Genomic DNA, 20,652 nt, shown 5'->3' on the forward strand with positions numbered 1-20,652 from the left:
TCAAGTTGAGTCAGATGAGAGATTTTGCTGACACAAGGTTGGGTTAGTTCACTTTTCATGTTGATTTACATTGTTGGTGAATGACTTTGTGTCTCGGTGTACTCTGAATAGTAACTATGTAGTCTGTGGTCTACGAACATAGCACTAGAAACCAGAGAAAAAACACCCTAGTGTTTTGCACTTCCTGCCAGGTGCTAACTCAGTAATCCTATTGTCTAAGCATTAAGACTGTCAGCAATTCTGCTGTGCTTTTGTGTGGTGCTGCACACAGGAAGAGCACTACATTGCATAAAAAGCTAAATACATCCACATAAACTCAGGGTGCCATTAATGCTGCAACTCTATCAGTAAATCAGTGAAACAATCGTGTGTGAAAATTCATGAATTGTGGAAGAATTAATCTTGAGAAAAATCACGTGAATATAAAATAGATGAATCATACGTAATCAATTATATGTGAAAATTAAATGAATTGTGAAAAAAATGAATCATAAAAGTTGTTTTGCACTTGTTGTATTATCCATGTGATAATGAGTGACCTGACATTTCAGTACTACGTTTTTTGGTTTTGAGTGTGTGTTTTTTTTTGTTTTTTGTTTCATTTTGAGGTATTGATTGTGCTTCTTAACCTGGTGAATTATATTTTTCCCTTTGTAAATGTTGCATTTTGCTGTATGTTCGCCATGTTTGTCTCCTAACTACTTTTATTTAAATGTCATACTTTACAGGACTCATATATATGTATATATATATATCTCATATATCATAGTCATGATACTTTACTCATATATATATATATAAAAATTAAACTAAAATGAATCTTGTGTAAAAATGTGCAAAGCATAAAATGCGAAGTGTCTAAAACGCACAAGTGTTGATGTGACTTTTCTGTTAAAAGTAGAATCAGAGCCTCTCTTAATCCCAAACCTACTGACTCATCATTTGCAATAACAGGTACGAGACAGCCTGAACAGCACGGCTCCTGATGACATCCCCATCCCTCTAGAGCAAGTCCAGAACCCCTGCAGGACAGATCATGGCTATCCTGCTCAGCCCAACGCTGCAGCCATGCCATCTCACAGCTCATTGATGTTATTATTAACACTAATCTTGTATTCACTGAGTGCCAAGTTTGTATAATTGTACACCTACAGCATTCATGTAAGTCCAGAAAGTTCACTTACCAGTATGTAACCCTGCAGAACCTGTTTCTGGTTAATTAAAGGTGCACTAGTCAATTAAAAAAAATCTTACTGGAAAAAAATAACTTGGAAAATATGTAGATCATTTTGGGAAACTTGTGATCCACCTGTCAGTCTTTATATACACACCCATTTACTCCTCCCCATCTCAGTCTAATCTGAAAGGAAAAACATGGTGGAACCCAGTCAGGTCCAAGCATAGCCAGATATTTTTACTGTGAGTAATAAAACACACTGTGCTTCATGTATCTATCACGCTATCTATCCATCCATCTATACAGTTTCTGTACCGCTTATCCTACACAGGGTCACGGGGAAGCCTGGAGCCTATCCCAGGGGACTCGGAGGACACCCTGGCCAGGTTACAACCCAATGCTGGGCACAGTCACACACACTCACACACCCATTCACACACTATGGACAATTTTGAGATGCCAATCAGCCTACAATGCATGTCTTTGGACTGGGAAGGAAACCAGAGTACCCAGAGGAACCCCCTGAAGCACAATGAGAACATACAGACACAATCTATATAAATCATTGAATTGTTTAAATGGGAGTCTTTACATAATAATTCAAAATGTGTGTAATGCTAGCAGGTACTGTGTTCAACTAAAACTCACAACTCTGACTAGAAAAACAAAACCAAGAAAACACCCCGTCAACTTGCAATCTAAACTGTTCTCCTCAACCTTGCGTTTAGGACATGACCTCAAATGTAGGTGGTCAATTCGATTCATCCCAGTGACTCGATTCTTTTGATTCCAAAAAGATGCGTTCAGGTTCAGATTCATTCACTGATTCGTTCAGTGACCCTATCTGTAACATCATTTCACCAGTAGGTGGCGCCAGTGGGTGTCTTTTTAGATATTATGAGTCTCACGGCACGTTTACATGCACATCAAATTCCGTTTAAGGTCTATATTTGGGTGGCAGCCATATTCCGTATACGTTTATGTTCCGTATACGTTCCGTATATGTTTACAGTGCCCTCCACTAATATTGGCACCCTTGGTAAATATGAGTAAAGAAGGCTGTGAATAATGGTCTTTATTGTTTAAACTTCTGATCTTTTGTTAAAAAAAAATCACAAAAATACTCTCATGGATATCAAACAATTGCAAACACAACACAGGCTTATCAAAAAAAAAAAAAACTTTGTTAAATATACTGTAGGTACACAACAATGATTGCCACTCCTATGAATTCATATGAGGAAAATATATTTGAAGTATATTCCCTTTGATATTTAATTTTTTTTTTTTAGTACACCTGGGTGACTAGGAACAGGAAATTGTTCAACCATGACTTCCTGTTTCACAGGGATATAAATATGAGGGAACACATAGGCTTATGCGTATTCATAACAATGAGTAAGACTGTGATAGAGCTGTGATGTGCAGCAAAAGGTTGTTGAGCTTCACAAAATGGGAAGTGGCTATAAGAAAATAGCACAAACATTGAAAATGCCCAATTCTACCATCAGGGCAATAATTAAGAAGTTCCAGTCAACTGGAAATGTTATGAATCAGCCTGGAATTGGACGTGTGTCTATATCATCTCAATGCACTGTGAAGAAGATGGTTCGAATGACCAAAAAATCTGCAAGGATCACAGCTGGAGAATTGCAGTTAGTTGCGTCTTGTGGTCTGAAAGTCTCCAAAACTACAATCTGAAGTCACCTACATCACCACACGTTGTTTGGTAGTGTTTCAAGAAAAATGCCTCTACTCTCATCAGATCCCTTGCCATGTATTATCCAACCTCATCAGGCATTAAAGGAGAAGACTAAGAGAGGTAACACAAAGTATTGACTAAAAGGGTGCCAATAATTGTTGCACATCTACATTTAACAAAGGGGTTTTTTTTTTGTTTGTTTTTTTTTGCAATTGTTTGATATCCAGGAGAGCAGAGTATTATTGTGTTCAAAAGGTTAAACAATAAAGACAGTTTTCCCCAGTCTTCTTTGCTCATATTTAAAAAGTGCCAATATTAGTGGAGGGCACTGTACATGCGTACAGGCATTGAATATTCATGTATACATGGTTGTTATAAGTATACCTGAGTTGCCATTCCTAAATACCTAGCCTACAGCTAAGCATCTGTTAGTACCCACAATTCCTTATGGACTGAACATAGGCATATCTCCTTTCAGTGGATTTTCTGAATAAGATAAGGTTTTTACATGCAACCAATTTACAGTTAAAACAGGCATATTCCAGGGGTGAGAATCAGAATTTGGGGAATGGCAATCAAACTGCAGCATTTACATGATTCAATACTAATCAGAATATTGCCAAATTCCGATTAATATTGGAAAATTGATGTGCACGTAAACGTATTCGTTGTTTCATTCACTCGGTGGATTCATTTAAAAACACCAAGGAACAAGTTTTAATATTGGGATCAAAATTAGCATCTCCAATCAGCAAAGAGAAGGTCTGCACGTTCGTGCTTCGGGGGTTCCTCCAGATACATTTTTTCCTCTTTTTTTGCTGATTGGCAAAAGATGCTGGAGGGAGATATAAAGTGTGGCACACAAGTAATTAGAGAATATTTATATCACATTCAGAAATCACTATTTAATCATTTTCATTCCTAAAGGATCATATGTGAAGCCTAAATGTTTTATATCACTTCACCTTCTTTGTTTTGTCCTAAGGGTATTCAAAACATTTACACTCAATTATAAGATGGTGTCTAGCAGAAGTCAGGTTGTTACCACAGTAGTTTCAGTTTTGATTTAAATAGGGAATTATTTTAGTCTGAAATACTTAATGCAGCAATATCTGCACTATAGGCCTACTGTATTCTGCTATTAATACATTTATATATATATATATATATATATATATATATATATATATATATATATATATATATATATATATATATCAGTCTATTGATTGAGTCAGAGTGAAAAACAAAAACAAACTTTTTATATATATATATATATATATATATATATATATATATATATATATATATATATATATATATAAAGTTTGTTTTTGTTTTTCACTCTGACTCAATCAATAGACTGATATTTCCACATACAGTATCTCCTGCTCACGATTATGGATTCAAAATTATCATAAATATTAAGAATCTCTCCCATTTTCTCCAAAGAAATATATGATCGATTTAGGCATAATTATAATGCAATGTCTCCCCTTAGTGGAAATCTGATGAACATCTCAAATCAAAGCTGGAAACTGAATCACTGTGTTGCTTCTCAATATCATGGTGTCCTCAAACGTTTGTTCTCAATTTTGTATGAGATTTCATTTGATATGATAATCAAAGAAATATATGGGATGAATACTGGGTATGTAATAAAAGCATTCAAAAAGCTTTGCAGCTTTTTGAATGCTTTTATTAAAGCTGAGCAACAATTATGCTGAGCAACAATATTGAGTTTACAAATTTCACAATTCACGATAGAGAGCAGGTTATTCTCTCTCGCTTTCTCTCTCTCTCTCTCTATATATATATATATATATATATATATATATATATATATATATATATATATATATATATATCTTGTTCTCCCTCGCTCTTATTTTAAAGACATGTTTGAGAGACAATATCAAAGACTTTTATTCTCTGATTTTATCATTTGCACATTATGTCATTACTAGTGTTGTACAGTATTGCCTACTATCCAGGTACGGAATGGGCTATTCTTTGCCTAATCTCTCCATTGATTATTTAACAGTGGACTTTAAGCTCGAGGAGGAGGAGGGAAAGAGACAAAACACAGAAAGCTAACACACACCATGTAGTCTTCACCCTTAGTAAAGAAACACAAAATGTATTATATTTCTCGGCCTACTTTGTTTTGTTTCAAGAGTATGCAAAACATCTTTTGCACTCAGTAGGGAAATGTAGTCTTGCAGCAGGCAGGATGCCAGTATGCCACAGCAGTTTCAGTTTTGATTGAAATAGGAGGAGGTATTTTAGACCGAAATTCTCAATTCAACAATAAGATCAATGCATTCTGCTATGAATATAATATTATTAACTTAAAAAAATTCTATTTGATTTTCACTCTGACTCAATTATTAGACTAATATCTTTACATGAAGTATCTCAAGTATCTTTAGTGTCCCCGAGGGGCAAATATAGCCATTAGACTAACAATAATAAAAAGAAACAAAACAAACAACACTCAAACAAATAAGAAAGTATTGCAATAATTACAACGTAAAAGGCAGGTTAGATTATTTAGAAAACCAGTAGCCGCTGGGACAAAAGAGTTTTTAAACCTATTTGTCCTACATGTTGGCTGATTGTAGCTATGGCCTGACGGAAGCAATTTAAAATCCTCAGACTGGACATGGATGGAAACAGTCAGAATTGATTGGACCTTCTTCAATGTCCTGACCTTGTACAAATGAGTTAAATCATTCAAGGTCGTACCTGCAATTCTGCTGCACACCTTAATCATACTCTGCAATCTATTTTTGTTTTAGAAACTTTGAAGCTTGAGATAAAAGTACATGCGCTAGTGGGCTTTCCTGCGTACAGCATCCACAGGAGACTCAAAGGACAACTTATCATCAATTTCAATGCCAAGATATTTATATTGCCACACAACCTCAATCGCCTGGTCAGTGATCACAACAGGTGAGATGACCGTAGGATTCTTCCTAAAATCTATTGTCATCTCTTTAGTTTTAGACACATTAATGTCCAAAAAAAGACGACTTGCACCATGGCCATTACAGGTCCATGCTCAGGATCATCACTGCTGAGGAGAGACACGATCATTGAATGGTTGGGAAATTTGATATGATACTAATATGATGCCTCTCATATTGGCTTTGGCAGTCATTAGTGTACAGCGCAAATAAAAGTGGTGAAAGGACACACCCCTGGGGCGATCTGGTGGAGGAAAAAGACATGTTATGACACAGTTAACCTTCACATATTGTGATATTCAGGTTAAGAAGTCCACCAGCCAACAAATCAGGCCATGATCAATATTGTGGATACTTCCTAGCCTTCCTGCTTAAATATGAGGCTGGACACAATTAAAAGCTGAGGAAAAATCAATAAAAACAAATCTTATGTAGTGGGGTGTGTGTCGTGGTTAAAACGTCACCCTTATTAACTACATGGCCAACGGGTGCTCTCCCTACCACAGTATAAGTGGTTGTTTATGTCTCCTAGAATGTGTCACGGTTGAAAACACGCCCCTTCCTTTCGTTGCTATGGACTTCAGAGGTATCTTTATTGCTTAGCTGTTCGATGTTAGCATTGTCCATTTACCATGCGATTTACTTGTTTGTGTGACGTTGGGCTACCAAGACTGTGTGCAGGTGTGATGTGCTGCTCACAATCAGTGCGGTGTGCCGTCAAGGCTCCCAAATGTGTAGCATGGTAGTTTAACGTAGCTCCGGTTGGAGCGCCAGCTGTTGCCGTCACAACTATTAAAGAAGCTATCATGATTTTCGTATGTAGCATGGTGAGTATCATGTCATCGGGTCACGGTAGGTAAATCGTTTAGTTCTGTTACTCGAGCTAAACTATCTTGCATGCTTTCCAAACTGAGGTTGTAACACCTGTTTGTTCTTAGGGTCCTCGATTTTGCATGCGTTAAGGCGGGCCGAGTGAGATGTGGTCATCTCGGTATAGCGCCTCCTCCTCACTCGTGGAGCCACGTCGCTGCTTTGGGGCTGCTTGATTGTTTGGTTTTGCTGCTTTGGGGCTGCCTCATTCTGTTTGGTTTTGCTGCTTGTTTTGATTTGTTTTTATTGTTTTATGTTCTGTTTAGTTTTGTTATTTTGCATTGTGTTGGTTACTGTCACTGAGATCAGTTCTCTATAATTCAACTGTGTTGTAACAGTCTTTCAGTTATGCTGATACTGCTATGTGGTAGTAGTGGTTTTGGTCAGCTTTGGTAAACTTGCTACCTGTAATCAGTTTGAGTGTGGGGTTATCTGTGTTTTTGTGACAGTAAGTTTTGTTTTGTTTTGTTTTGTTTTATTTATTTCTTTATTTTTTTTGTCTGCTTTGAGCATATTGTAACTGACTTTGTCTTTTTGTTTTCTCCTTGTAGGAGCTGAGTGCTTCCTGAGGCTGGGGGGAGTTCTTTGCTGCACTTTAGGCTTGACTCAATTAAGGGTCGTTATTATTGTTGTGTTTATTTGCAGTGAATTTGGTGGGTATGATTCTGTACGGCTGATTCTGATTCGGTATGATTCTGTACGGTTTTTTGTACGGCTGGTGCTGTTGTACTAGCCTGCCCCTCATACAGGAAGCCTCCGTCCTCATATGATTGTTAACTTCCTCTTGTGATTGTTTTATTTGACCAATGCCTGACTGCATTGGATGTTGTTTCTTTTAAAATAATTCTTGGCCAGTCTTTTTAACTTCAAAATAAAATGTATTTTTGTATGGAAACACATGCCTGTTCTAAGTGGAATGTACTTGCGTGTCTTTTATTTGGGTTATTTTCCCCGTTTTCTCGGGGTGGCGTAGTTGGTACAAAACGAAACATATGAGCCACATGGAGCGTGGTTGTTGCGAAAAACTAGCCACATTGCTACACGTGGCGTGGTCGGCAGGATTTACGAGGATACGAGCTACACTGCTACACTTACAAAAGTCTTTGTGACAGAATTATGTTTAAAATGGTGCCAGTCGCATCATCCACACCCCTACTTGGCATATAGGAACGGGTCCAAGTTTGAATGCGCTGTATTCATAAGCACGTCCTTCACAATCTTCTCAAATGATTTCATAATCAAGGAGGTAAGCGCTACAGGCCTGTAATCATTTATTGACTTTGGAACGTTAGGTTTTTGACACCGGTACGATGATGGAATCCTTCCAGAGGCAAGGGACCCTATGGAGGTCGAGTGACAATGTAAAGATAAAACAAAATATCTGTTAATTGTTCAGCATGAGTTTTAAGAATGCAACCTCCAATGCCATCAGGTCCTGGACTCTTCCTTTCCTTTACACCATGAAAAAGTTTCAAAATCTTGCCCCTTTCAACATGTACATTATTGTGCCTAATAACATTTTTTAAAAACAGTTCCTTATTAAAATTCTGAGCATTTAAACGATTATAAAACATGTTCTGTTCATTAGAAAGATCAAGATCCCGCTTGCCATCAAGGGAAATTTCACTTTTCCTAGACTGTATTCCCATCATCGACTTCACCTCCTCCTATGCAGGGCATGAGTTACCAGTAATGAGCATATACTCAACTTTATCCTTGTAGTTACACTTAGCAAGCTTAAGTTCTTTTTTTTAACTTGTTTCCATAATTCCCTGAACAAAGTCACATTACACTGATTAAAACTATTATTTCACTGAATAATAGTGCTTTTGACAGATTTGGAAACCCATGACAAACAAAGTTATTGACTCCCATAAGAAGGAACCAATTCTGAATCAACAGCTGAAACGAGTCGTTAGTGATTCCAGACTTTACTTCCTGTACTAACCTACGTAGGTTTGTAATAAAAAGCCCCGCCTCTGGTCTTCATCAGCTGCTCGCTGACTGACGGAGCTGAAACTCGTTACGAGGGGTAAAAGACAACAACAGCGTAGTTCGCTGTACTGTTTGCAGCAGTGATTTCTCAATTGCCCATGGTGGGTTAAATGACTGTAAAAGACATGCTGAGGTGAGTTTAATAGGTGTCATTCATTCATTAGCACAGCTAACGTTATTTTAACTAGCTGCTATAAGAACTACTGTATTGACGTCTAGGTGATGAGGCCAAACTCCCTGTAGTCATGTGTAAAATAGTTATTGAATATAAAAATGACTTCATGAGTGGAATAATTCAGTAATATAATATAATACAAAACAGTGTAAGTACATATTTTATTGTTACATTTTTTGCATATACCAGAAAAGCTATTTTCATTAGCATGTGTAAATAATTAAATGTCATATCCTTGTTCATACATGTTTGGTGGCCATTTCCCTGAAATTAGTTTTTTGCAGGTTGGAATGTCTGCCTTTGGGTGAATATAAACAAGCATAACAAACAACTGTAGAAACTCCCTTGGTAAATTAAAAGAATAATAAATAAATAAAAGGGTCATATTTTTGATTAATGTTTAAAAAGTGAACAGTTGAGTGTGGTTAATCGTTTTATTATTATTATTATTATTATTATTATTATTATTATTATTATTATTTCCTGTAATTGAAAGACATTTGAATTTACTGCTTGACCATTCAACAATCATTGACTGAATAACAATGATTAGTAGGCAAATACTTGTCCACAATTAACCAGTGCTTCAGCAACTCAGCTTCAACCCTAGCCTTTATGTTCACCTTTTTTCCCCTCCATTTGAAGTTGTAGAAGGTCCATCTCCATGTCACTTTCTCTAATTTGCCTTTAATGATATATTGCCTTTGCAGGAAGCTTCTTGGCAGGAAGACAGAATGATAATTCAGTATAATTTATATTATAAATGCCTGCAATACATACACAGACCAGATATTTTTAATTAGGACAAAATGTTTACACTGCCAAGATTCTGTGAAGAGGTAGATGGACCCTCCTCTCTACAGGAATCATCAGCCCTAATCTTTAAGGGGACAATGACAAAGTTTTAATAACTACACAACCTTAAAAATTTGAATGCATTATGTGTTATACCTCTGTGGGCCTCCCAGCATCTTCATTTAGTATCTCTGTTACAGCTCAGGTGGTCTCTTCATCTTCATCCTACAGTGCAAATTACTAATGATGTCTGGTCTAGCAAACAGAAACAATACCTGAAGACAATAATCACTTTCAACTGTGGCAGGATGTGCTGTTGCAGGAGGCTCAGTTAATACAATGTGTCCATCAGCAACTGTAAGAAAATAAAATCATGTAGTTTCTCAAACAAATACAACCAATATACAAAGGAACATCTAGTAGGGGCACTACAATTAAGATTACAGTACACACCACATGCAGTAAAATAAAATAAACATGCATTATACACAAGTGAAACATTGGCAATAAAGAGTTCTTTTAAAATTCCTTCTTTTTTTTTTTTAAAGACCGTCGCAGTGTTTTCATTTTGATTGTTTATGGATAAATCACTTAAAACTGACTGTCTGATGAACTGCCCCTTGGAACTGCCTCCTTGATTAAGGGACAGTGCCAGCTCTTCAGCCAGAGTGAGTAAAGTGCTGGTGGTCCCCCACCCATTTTATGTGCCTCTGCCTTTTTCCTGTGGCTATATAGAACAGAGAGAAATGTTATTATAGAAGGCTGGGCCAATGACTTGGGTTACAATTTAAGAAGTTTATAAAATATCTTTTTTTGTGTGTTTCATTTTTATTTTGTGCCAGTTCTTCTGTGTCCAGAAGGATTACACCTGATCAAATATAAAGCCTGTTATATTATTAGTACAATGTACAATGTTAAGACAGTCATGGAGGACTAAAGGTACAGGCAGGTCTATTAAATGTTACAGCATGGGTCTAAAAGGATCAATGCTTTATTTAGCATCATAATGAAAGGAAACTTTTCAGATCTATATGAACTTAAAAATTCACGCATTTACTCGATCCATTACTGTCCGAAACAGCAGTTACTTTTTTTGTATAAATGGCTTATATTCCTCATATGCATGCATCAAAACCTCTAACTCTTTTTCCTCTAAACCCTGGGTTTCCATGTTGACTCCTGAAATTGGCGATACACTGATAATGTCTTTATGTACTCACAATTCACACGCATTAACTCTGAGTTTCCAATTGGATGTTGATTGAACTTACTCCTAACCGATGTTCTGGAACAGACATACTCCGAGTAAGCAAGGTTTGGGTTAATCAACCGAGAGTTCAGGGTTTATGTGACGTTAAGTTAACACCTGCTTTCTGGAATACGTCCCAGTTGATTTGGCAGTCTACAGCAAACAAAGAAGTTTGAGGCACCTTTCTTGTCTTTGTTGTCCTGCGCCTGAAAAACTTTTCACTGCTCTCCTTTGACTCCTTCTTGACTTTATCACTTTATATCCTTGTTAATATTTGTTACTGTAGATAAAAGGGCTAGTGCAGGTGACAAATGACACCCTGCTGAGAGAGCAGCGTATGGTGCTTACTTACTGTCAAGATAAAGGATGTTATTCTTTTATATGTTATTAAAGCCAAGTACATGTGCTTTCATCATGCTGTAAAAGTCCTCCAAGGCAAATTTACTGCATCAGACAGTGTGAAATCTGAAAATATTTACAGAAACCTCGCAAATTACAATGAGCACAGTGGGATAGACTGGATTAGGAGAGGGCTTGAGCTTTGCTCTCCGAGCTGGAGGCTCTTTGCTGTCTTCCCACCCGCCCCATTGATATCGCCACCCATCCCCCCCACCATCCCCCGGCTGAGGACAATGCTCGGCTTCTGTGTTCCCCTGGGGCTGTTGCTTGGCTTCTGGTTCTGCTGAGGATGTCACTGTGCCTCTGTGTCTTGCTCAGGGTGTTGCTCCACTGCATGGTCCTATTATGGCTATCGCCCGCTCTGCCCTCCCTAGCTGGTGAATTTCCCCTTCCTATCCACCCCTGTTGGTGGCACAGTGCTGCTCCCTTACTCAGCTGGGGATATCGCTCCACCTCCCGTCTCGGCTGGGGACGCCACTCTCCGCCCTTGTTTGGCTGAGGATGTCCCCTCCACCCTCAGGCCTAGCAGTTGTAGTCACAATGCCAATCCTCCTCTGCCCCCGGTCTCAAGGTTCAAGGTGGTCGTCACTCTGCCCGCTCTCGCAATGGTCATCACTCCCCCTAATGTGAAATGTGAGTCTTACCACAATAGACTTATCTGATGAAAATTCACTGTGGATTATCTCTAGAGAATGCAAGCATCTGATCTGCAAGTAAGACAAAACTAGCGTGTGAGTTAGCTACCAAGGCATGAAGCTCATTTTAGAAACTTGTTGGGTGTTTTTCCAGTTTCAGCTCATCATCTGATGTCTACTACAAACTAACACAGGTTGATTAGAATAGAAAAATACATCTTTTCTTATCCATTTATGTCTTTCCAACCACAATAAAACATAGCCTTTTGCAAAAAGCTGACATATAATTGTCATGCAATCTGCCAAATTCCAGGATGGCAGAACTTATTGTGACTGCTTTTGTATAGTATACAACTTATGTCCTTTAGCAACAACTCTGCTGTAACAAGGAACGTTACTGGAGGACTTTTTTTTTTATTTTTTAAACCAACAGTGTTCACCTTGGGACATTATTCTGCATTAGAGCCTTTTCCTTGAGTAAGCTCACGGGAAATCTGTTTGCATTTCTGCATGTGCTGGCACTCTGTTTACTGCATTGCTGATAACTCATTATATAATTTTATTATACAGCTTATTGTGGACGGTATGCTGATCATGTCTACTTTGCTGCATATCTGCTGTTTCTACTTGCGCTATTTACCTTATTTTTTTACTGTTTATCCCGTTTATAATCTTACTGAATACTTACTTTATTACTCTTGATTATTACTTACTAAAACACTATTATGTCGCTGCTGCTGTAATGTGTGAATATCTATCTATCTGTCTATTTGTCTATCTATCTATTGCGTGACATTAGACAATTGTGTATCGTGTTGTGGTTTTGTTTTATACAAATTTTACAATAAAAGCTCAGTCAATTTGTATGTTATCCAAATGCAAGAGATTACTTTCATTGACGTGACGGAGCATTTAATTTGCATAAGATATATTTCATTGGATATGTGCTCTCATTTGATATTTCTATAATAACGTAGTAGGTTTGGTTAGAAACCTGCTGAGAGTAGAACTAATTAAAGAGAATATATAACATGAACCTGGCATATAACTAGAGAGGTTGGTTGACATTAACTCATCCTGCAATTGTGACATAGATAATCTAGAGTGTAAAACATAGTATGTGCAATAGATAAGCTAGAAATCCTAGACACTTACTCCACCCAACTGCTGCCGACCGCGGACTGCTACCGCGATTCTTATTCATGACATTATGAAATAGCTGAAGGATTCCTCCATTCATATCCACACAGGCCACTCAAGTGCTTGTTCAGTCTCTTTTCATTTTGAGACGGGACTACTGCAACTCATTCCTGGCAGGTCTGCTTCTGTATGCCATGTCATCTCTGGGAGTTTTTTCTTGCCACCGTCACCTCCGGATTGATCATTAGGATCAAGGTCTAGAGATACACCCAGATTTATGTCATGACAAACAGTATGTCTACAATCATGCTATACATATTAAATTTAATCTATGTAGTGCATTCAACTTAATAAAGGTTAAGTCAGTATAATTGTAATCCACTGAAGATTTACTGTATATGTTTTCCTGAGGGTTAATTCATGAGACCATTTCAGTTCATACAACGGGTCATCAGTTTAAATAATTATTAAATATTCATATGTTGGCAAACACTTTGAAAATTTTAAGTTTTGCAATAATTACTATGTTTAGTAAATTCATATTGTGTTAAAAAGCAAAATGTTTATAAGTTTAAAATGAGTGCATCTGATTGTGTGTGTGTGTGTGTGTGTGTGTGTGTGTGTGTGTGTGTGTGTGTGTGTGCGTGTATCCTGTTATGGGGGAGTTCTCGTGATATGCTTCATGATTGCTATGATTGTGAAGCATTGTGTGTTGAGGAATTACTGATAAACATACTCGCTTACAGGTGTCTAAAACTCACATTTGCACACAAATGTATAATATTGTTTCTAAATGCATTCAGCTAAATATTGTGTGTTGTGGTAATGTATAAATTGCATAATGTATAAATTGCAACTTCTGGGTTGAATACAATATAAAGCCATAATGGCTTTATAAAGCTAACGGCTAAAAAAGCATGCGGTTGGGGCACACAACATACAACACAAATGTGTATGTGAGATGATTAAATGTAAACAGTTGGGTTTATTCTGTGTGTTATTCTGTTTGGTTTCTAAAAGGTAAATGTGTGATTATATTGTTATATGTGTTTTAAATGAGAGGCAAACTTATGAATACGGGGCGTGTAAATGTTTTAACGTAGCATTCATGCTTCCTCAAGTACGTACTCGGGTTATTTCACTCCGTGAAACTTGGCGCATTACTTGGAGAAAGTGTATTTAAATAAGTGATTGATGCATTTGTTGTGTGCAATAATTGTTGATTTATTGCCACATTCATTCTCTGTAAAGCTATGATTGTGAAGCATCACGTCATGAGTAATTACTGATAAACATACTTCCTTACAGCGGTACTACATTGAGTTTCTCAATAGCTGGCTGTCATTTGAAGGTCTTTATATTCAGATGATAATGTTTCATGGCAATAGGAATAGGATCGTATTGATTTTAAGAAGGAAATGGGGTATGTAATGGGAAACCTAATATACCAGTGATATTCATTGCATTTGTAAAAACACTAAAATATACATAAGTGCAATGATTCGTTCATTTATCAAAGGTTTGCCCAACTGTCTTCTCTAGAGTTAAACTTGTTTTCTCTAAACACATAAGCAATGCGTACTATAGGGATTTGGGATCCTGCACGATGAAAAGTTGTGTGAACAGGAGATTTTTACTTTCATGCAGGTGCAAACAAGAAGTCAGATATAAAGACTGCAGGATAAAGAAAGACAACATTCATTAACATGAATGCGAATGACGCAATAACATTGATGCATTTAAAGAGTTCATTCATTCATCCTTAGTAACTGCCTGGTTAGGGCCATGATGTTGGGTCAGGTCGAATTGTGGTTCCAGAAGCACCAGTGCCACCTCCTCCAGAACTAGTAGGGCAGTAGGAGCCTCTGATGTAGTGTCTCTGCCTGATGTAAGCAATTAGTTGGTGCATGATGTTGATGATGATTTGGGTCCCATGGCTACATTTGTGTTTCTCCCCCCGAGCCAGTCTAGGGATGGTATTGGAGCTATACAAAGAACGAGACAAGCTACAGCGGGACAACATTCTGTTGTTGTCACCTTCTTCCACAAGCAGTGGAAAATGTAAGGGATGCAGCATTCATTCCAGGGTCTTTATCTACTATTAGTTCTAGGTTGTTTAGACCTCGGGACTGATACCAGTGGTTTCTAACCCATCGTCGGGGCGACGATACAAAAATAGGGGGTAGAATGGACAATACAGGACAGGCTGTGGTTCAGGACACAAAACACAATGTTCAGGCTGTTTGTAAGTCAGTGTTTAGGGCTTTCTCTGCTTAGAACAAGACATTTTGGTTTCATGCCTCCTAGTATGTTGGTTAGAAATGTGTTAAGGCCGTTTTATAGGTATATTTCAAGTCTAAAAACAGTAGTTCAGATTTTTAGCACATACCTGATGAAATTGGGTGCCTTCAAATCCTGGTGGGATTCGACATCTGTTTTTTTTTCTTTTCTTTTCTTTTCTTTTATTATTATGATGGAAAGTGGAGTATGGAAGGATATTGTGGAATGTGTCACGATCTCCCCTGCAGATGGAACGCGACGTGCACAGAGAGCAGGAGGGTGCGCGTATGCATGCGCTGCGAGTGCCCATGGACAGTGGTGACTTTGTTTACATTGGACATGTGCACTTGTTTTGGTTTCTGTTCTGTCTCCTCACGGTGGAAATGCAAGGGTGTGTCTTGATTGTTTCCACCTGCCTGAGTTCTGGTTTATTACGTTTGTTATTTAAACCCGTCTGTGCTGTGCACTCCGTGCAGTATCGTATGAAGGTAGATGTATTTACGTTTAACGAAACTAGTCTACGGATATGTATGTGTTAGCTAACATGATGATAAGCGGTCGAGTTCTTGTGTCTTGTTCCTGTTTTCTGCTTCATGCCTCGTTTCATGTTTAGACCTCTTTTCATGTTTAGACCGTGTACCTTTTGTTTGTCTATTGACCTTGTGTTCGAGAAATAAAGACTTTCATCTGCAATTGCTTCCGCTTCCAAGTCCCGATTCGTAACAGAATGTATGTAGATGTTCTAATATTAGTAGCATTTAACGCTTTAACACGGTTGTTCAGATTATTATAAATGTATTGAATTACCTCATGCGTCACACGATTGTGAACAAGTTTATCTCTTGTGGTCATAGTGTCAATGTCTTAACATTCTGACAATTATTGGTAATGTGAGTTGAGTGAATATGTCATTTAAATTTTTATAGTCTTTTTGGAATGTCTGCTGTAATCTGTCTTCAGTCAACCTGATTTGTACTTCTTATTCCTGTCAAAAAGGTATGTTGTGTTTGTGTTCATTTTGTTATAAATATTAATTAATGGTATTTAGCAATTTATGTTGTTTTCCTGTTGTCACGTTTCATGACGTAACGGAGATAAGGTAGGATGCAAGTGCAGTATGAACAGTTTTACTGAGAGATACGCAGGCAGGTAAATCCAGAACATGATCCAAAAATGTAATCCAGTAACATGCAAAGTTCAGACGATCGGCAAACAGGCATAAATGAGGCAAGGCAGCAATCAAAGTCGTGGTCATGGGATACAGGGTCGATATACCAAACATGAAACATAAACATCAGCGAGGGACTGGTAGCGGAGAAACCAGCGTGAACTTAACAAACGAACCTAAACATGAAACATGACATGAACTATGACCATGAATCTAAAAATTAAACATGAAACTATGGACTGTGACTTTGGTTATCTATCGTAAGGACTCTAAACTAATCTATTATAACTCAATGTTCCGTCCCGTGTGCTGGGAGGTGCGCGGTATATATACACAAACATAATCAGCGTTGTAATGGCTGACGGCTGAGGGCAATTCAGACACACATGAAACAACAATGACAGAACGGGGAGGAGACATAACAGAAACATAAACAAATGCACAAGTTGAAATGTCACGATTGTCAACAAGGGAAAAGCAGGTGCTCGCGCATCTGCACGTGCACGTGTGCTCACATGCTCTACAGCGCGCTGCTTAAAGGGGAACTCGTGACACCTGTTATTTTCTACAGTTTATTGTCCTGTACTAGTACACTGCATTATTAATTACAGGTATACTGTTACGGTTTTAATGTTGTATACTGTTACTGTGTGTTTTATATGAGTAATATGAGCTCAGCTGTATGGCAGCACATTCGAGTGTCCCTGCTGTAGTCTTTTGTGAATGTCTGTAGTAATCTGTCTTCAGCCAACCTGATTTGTATTTCTTTTTTCTGTCAAAAAGATCAATCAAAGTAGAAAGAACCCCACATGTGAGTGTGTCTTTCCACATCCATTACACATAGTAAAGCCTTAACTTGCATCTGTGGATGCAGCTGTGAATGGTGTTGACTGACAAAGGTTTACCAAAGTATTCCCGAGCTCATGTCAGGATCTCCATTACAGATTCATAACGATTTCTAAAGAGAGTGATGCCTGAGGGATCGGAGATTCAGAAGTGGTTTTGGACTTGGACACCCTGTGGAAATGCAAGGGTGTGTCTTGATTGTTTCCACCTGCCTGAGTTCTGGTTTATTACATTTGTTATTTAAACCCCTCTTTGCTGTGCACTTCGTGCAGTATCGTATGAAGGTAGATGTATTTACATTTAACGAAACTAGTCTATGGATATGTATGTGTTAGCTAACATGATGATAAGCGGTCGATTTCTTGTGTCCTGTTCCTGTTTTCTGCTTCATGCCTCGTTTCATGTTTAGACCTCTTTTCATGTTTAGACCGTGTACCTTTTGTTTGTCTATTGACCTTGTGTTCGAGAAATAAAGACTTTCATCTGCAATTGCTTCCGCTTCCAAGTCCCGATTCGTAACAGAATGTATGTAGATGTTCTAATATTAGTAGCTGGTGGGAGAGTTTAAAGCTACTCTTTCATTATTTCATCCTTAATGGATAATTGTTTTTTTTTTGTTTGTTTTTTTAACTGTCCTTTGATAGGAGATCCTTACTTATTGTGAAGTTTACTACTGTGAACTAAAGAAAAATGGTTCATTGGTGATACTCCCCTGGTCATGCATTTATTTTATATAATTTGGTAGGGGTGGATGTACAGTAATAGGGTTAAAAAAAAATGAACATTTATTTAAAAAGTTTTGATGTGTGAATTCCATAAAATAAGGCATTTGTCCCTTCTCTCGCAGATTCGAATGTCCCTGCTGTAGGTATGTACGGTTATTCGCGCTCTAACGACTTAACAAATTAATTGAGATAATGATATGTTTTAAGTGAATCTTTTCGACTCAATTGCTTGCATACATGTATTTGAACGTATATATAATGCATTTAACGCTTTAACACGGTTGTTCAGATTATTATAAATGTATTGAATTACCTCATGCGTCACACGATTGTGAACAAGTTTATCTCTTGTGGTCATCGTGTCAGTGTCTTAACATTCTGACAATTATTGGTAATGTGAGTTGAGTGAATATGTCATTTAAATTTTCATCCCTTACACATAGTAAAGCCTTGCATCTGTGGATGCAGTTGTGAATGGTGTTGACTGACAAAGGTTTATCAAAGTATTCCCGAGCTCATGTCAGGATATCCATTACAGATTCATAACGATTTATCTTTGGGTAATGTTGTTCTCAGAGTGTTGGCTTATTCGCTGACGCATCTGTTGGCAGATCAGCGAGCCTCAACCCATCCTTGCTCTTGAAGGACTAGGCCGGATTAGACGATTGCCTCACCTGTTTCACATCACCTTCTTATTTCAACTTGTCACATAGCTATTAGTCCTAAATTTCCCCTGTCCCAACTTTTTTGGAATGTGTTGCATGTATCAGTTTCAAAATAAACGTTTATCTTCAGAAACCTATGCAGTTGATCAGGTAAAACATCAAATACCTTGTCTTTATACGTTTTTTTTTTGTTTAAATACAAGTCAAAGTACATTTACAAATCACTCCTCTTTGTTTTTAATAACATTTTCCATACTGTCCCAACTTTTTCAGAATATATTCTGAGATTCTTTGTGCCTCACACTGTTTTACATTGTTGGACTTTAGACAAGGAGATGAACAACTTCCTGTAAGAAACATTAATGTGGCCAGAAATTATTAGAGCTTTAATAACTACATAATAACCATTAATAGTAGTTGCTATTATCTGAGGAGGCTGAGATGTTCTGTAATAACTATATAATAACAGTGATTATACCACAGCTGTTTTAAGTTCTTGATTCTAATTGGTCAGTTGTTTTATTAGCATTTTCCATACAGTCCAAACTTTTTTGGAATTTGGGTTGCATGTCTAAGAAACAATGTGCAAAATGTTTGTACAAGTACCTTGTAATATGCTCTAGATATCAGTTTTTGTTCTAAGGAGCTAGGACGATCCTGAGCTGAGATATTGAGATCTCTGTAAACAAAATTATAATGAAAACAAAAACTGGTTTTGCAATGCCAATACATAGAGGTAATCACTCAAAAAAGATTAGGATAATTAAAAATGGTTGAGCAACCTGCATTGCACAACTTGACATGGAATAACCCTATGTTGATTTAGTATCTCATTATTTTGAATTAAGTTGTTATTTTGACTTAGTATGTCATAATTCTGACTTAGCAAGTCAATGTTTTGACTTACCACATCATTATTCTGATTTTAACATTTAAGTTTTATATTTTGTAAATCGTTTTATTGACTTCGTATTTTCCATCCATCCATCAATTTTCTATACTGCTTACCCTTCAGGGTTACAGGGAGCATGGAGCCTATCCCAGGAGGCCAATCCATAGCAGGGCACACTCACACATTCACACACCCATTCACACACTACGGACACTTGGGACATGCCAATCAGCCTACCATGCATGTCTTTGGACTGGGGGAGGAAACCGGAACACCTGGAGGAAACCCCCGCTGCATGGGGAGAACCTGCAAAAGCAGCACAAACATGGCAGCGGAGGGAATCAAACCCCCAACCCTTGGCAGTGTGAGGCATCCATCCATCCAGCCATCCATCCATCCATTTTTCATAAAGCCCAAGTATTTGGGGAAATGATTATTATATCTGCTTTCGTTTCCATTATCAGAAATGTTCAAAGAAAGAATGTTATTGTGCACATCAGTGCCAGTCACGCCACAGCTCTGGCTCACAACTAAGTAACCTCAGATTATACAATATTTTCTTTCTCCCTGGCTCAATAATCATGGGTGGTTTGGATCTGGATCAAGTTCATAATCTAAAAAACTTGCTTGACAATAAAGGATCTTAGCTTTCATCTCTTTATCCTATACAAATCTCTAAAAAAACAAAAAAACCAGTCGGCTCACTTGCATGCTCCATTACAAAGCCATATTTATGGCAGTATCGGCAGTCTGTTTTTATAAGCCCCTGCATCGAGACATTTGAGAAGGATTGTGAGGGCAAGGAAACATTGGCACTCTTGGATGTTGCCCATTGTGTCACAGCATTCTCATGTGTTGGAGTTACTTGATATGGTCCAGGTAGGTTGTCACAGCACATGTAACCTGAGAGCGAGGGCAGGCAATCAGGAAAGGAAATCAGGCCCAAACTAATAGATAAACAAAGATGTCT

General features: G+C 37.7%; 1 protein-coding gene across 3 annotated transcripts in view; it reads left to right on the forward strand.

Annotated features, from left to right (window-relative positions):
- dpep1 (dipeptidase 1) overlaps positions 1 to 1,267 on the forward strand; it is a 34,233-nt gene extending 32,966 nt beyond the window's left edge. For all 3 annotated transcript variants that reach the window (XM_017478769.3, XM_017478770.3, XM_053683322.1), the window contains one exon: positions 955 to 1,267. In XM_017478769.3, coding sequence (XP_017334258.1) covers positions 955 to 1,140 — 186 coding nt within the window. In that variant the 3' untranslated portion in view covers positions 1,141 to 1,267. The remainder of the gene's footprint in view (positions 1 to 954) is intronic.
- The last annotated feature ends 19,385 nt before the right edge of the window (positions 1,268 to 20,652 follow it).

This window comes from Ictalurus punctatus, chromosome 10 (assembly GCF_001660625.3).
Source record: "Ictalurus punctatus breed USDA103 chromosome 10, Coco_2.0, whole genome shotgun sequence".
Taxonomy (NCBI): Eukaryota; Metazoa; Chordata; class Actinopteri; order Siluriformes; family Ictaluridae; genus Ictalurus; species Ictalurus punctatus.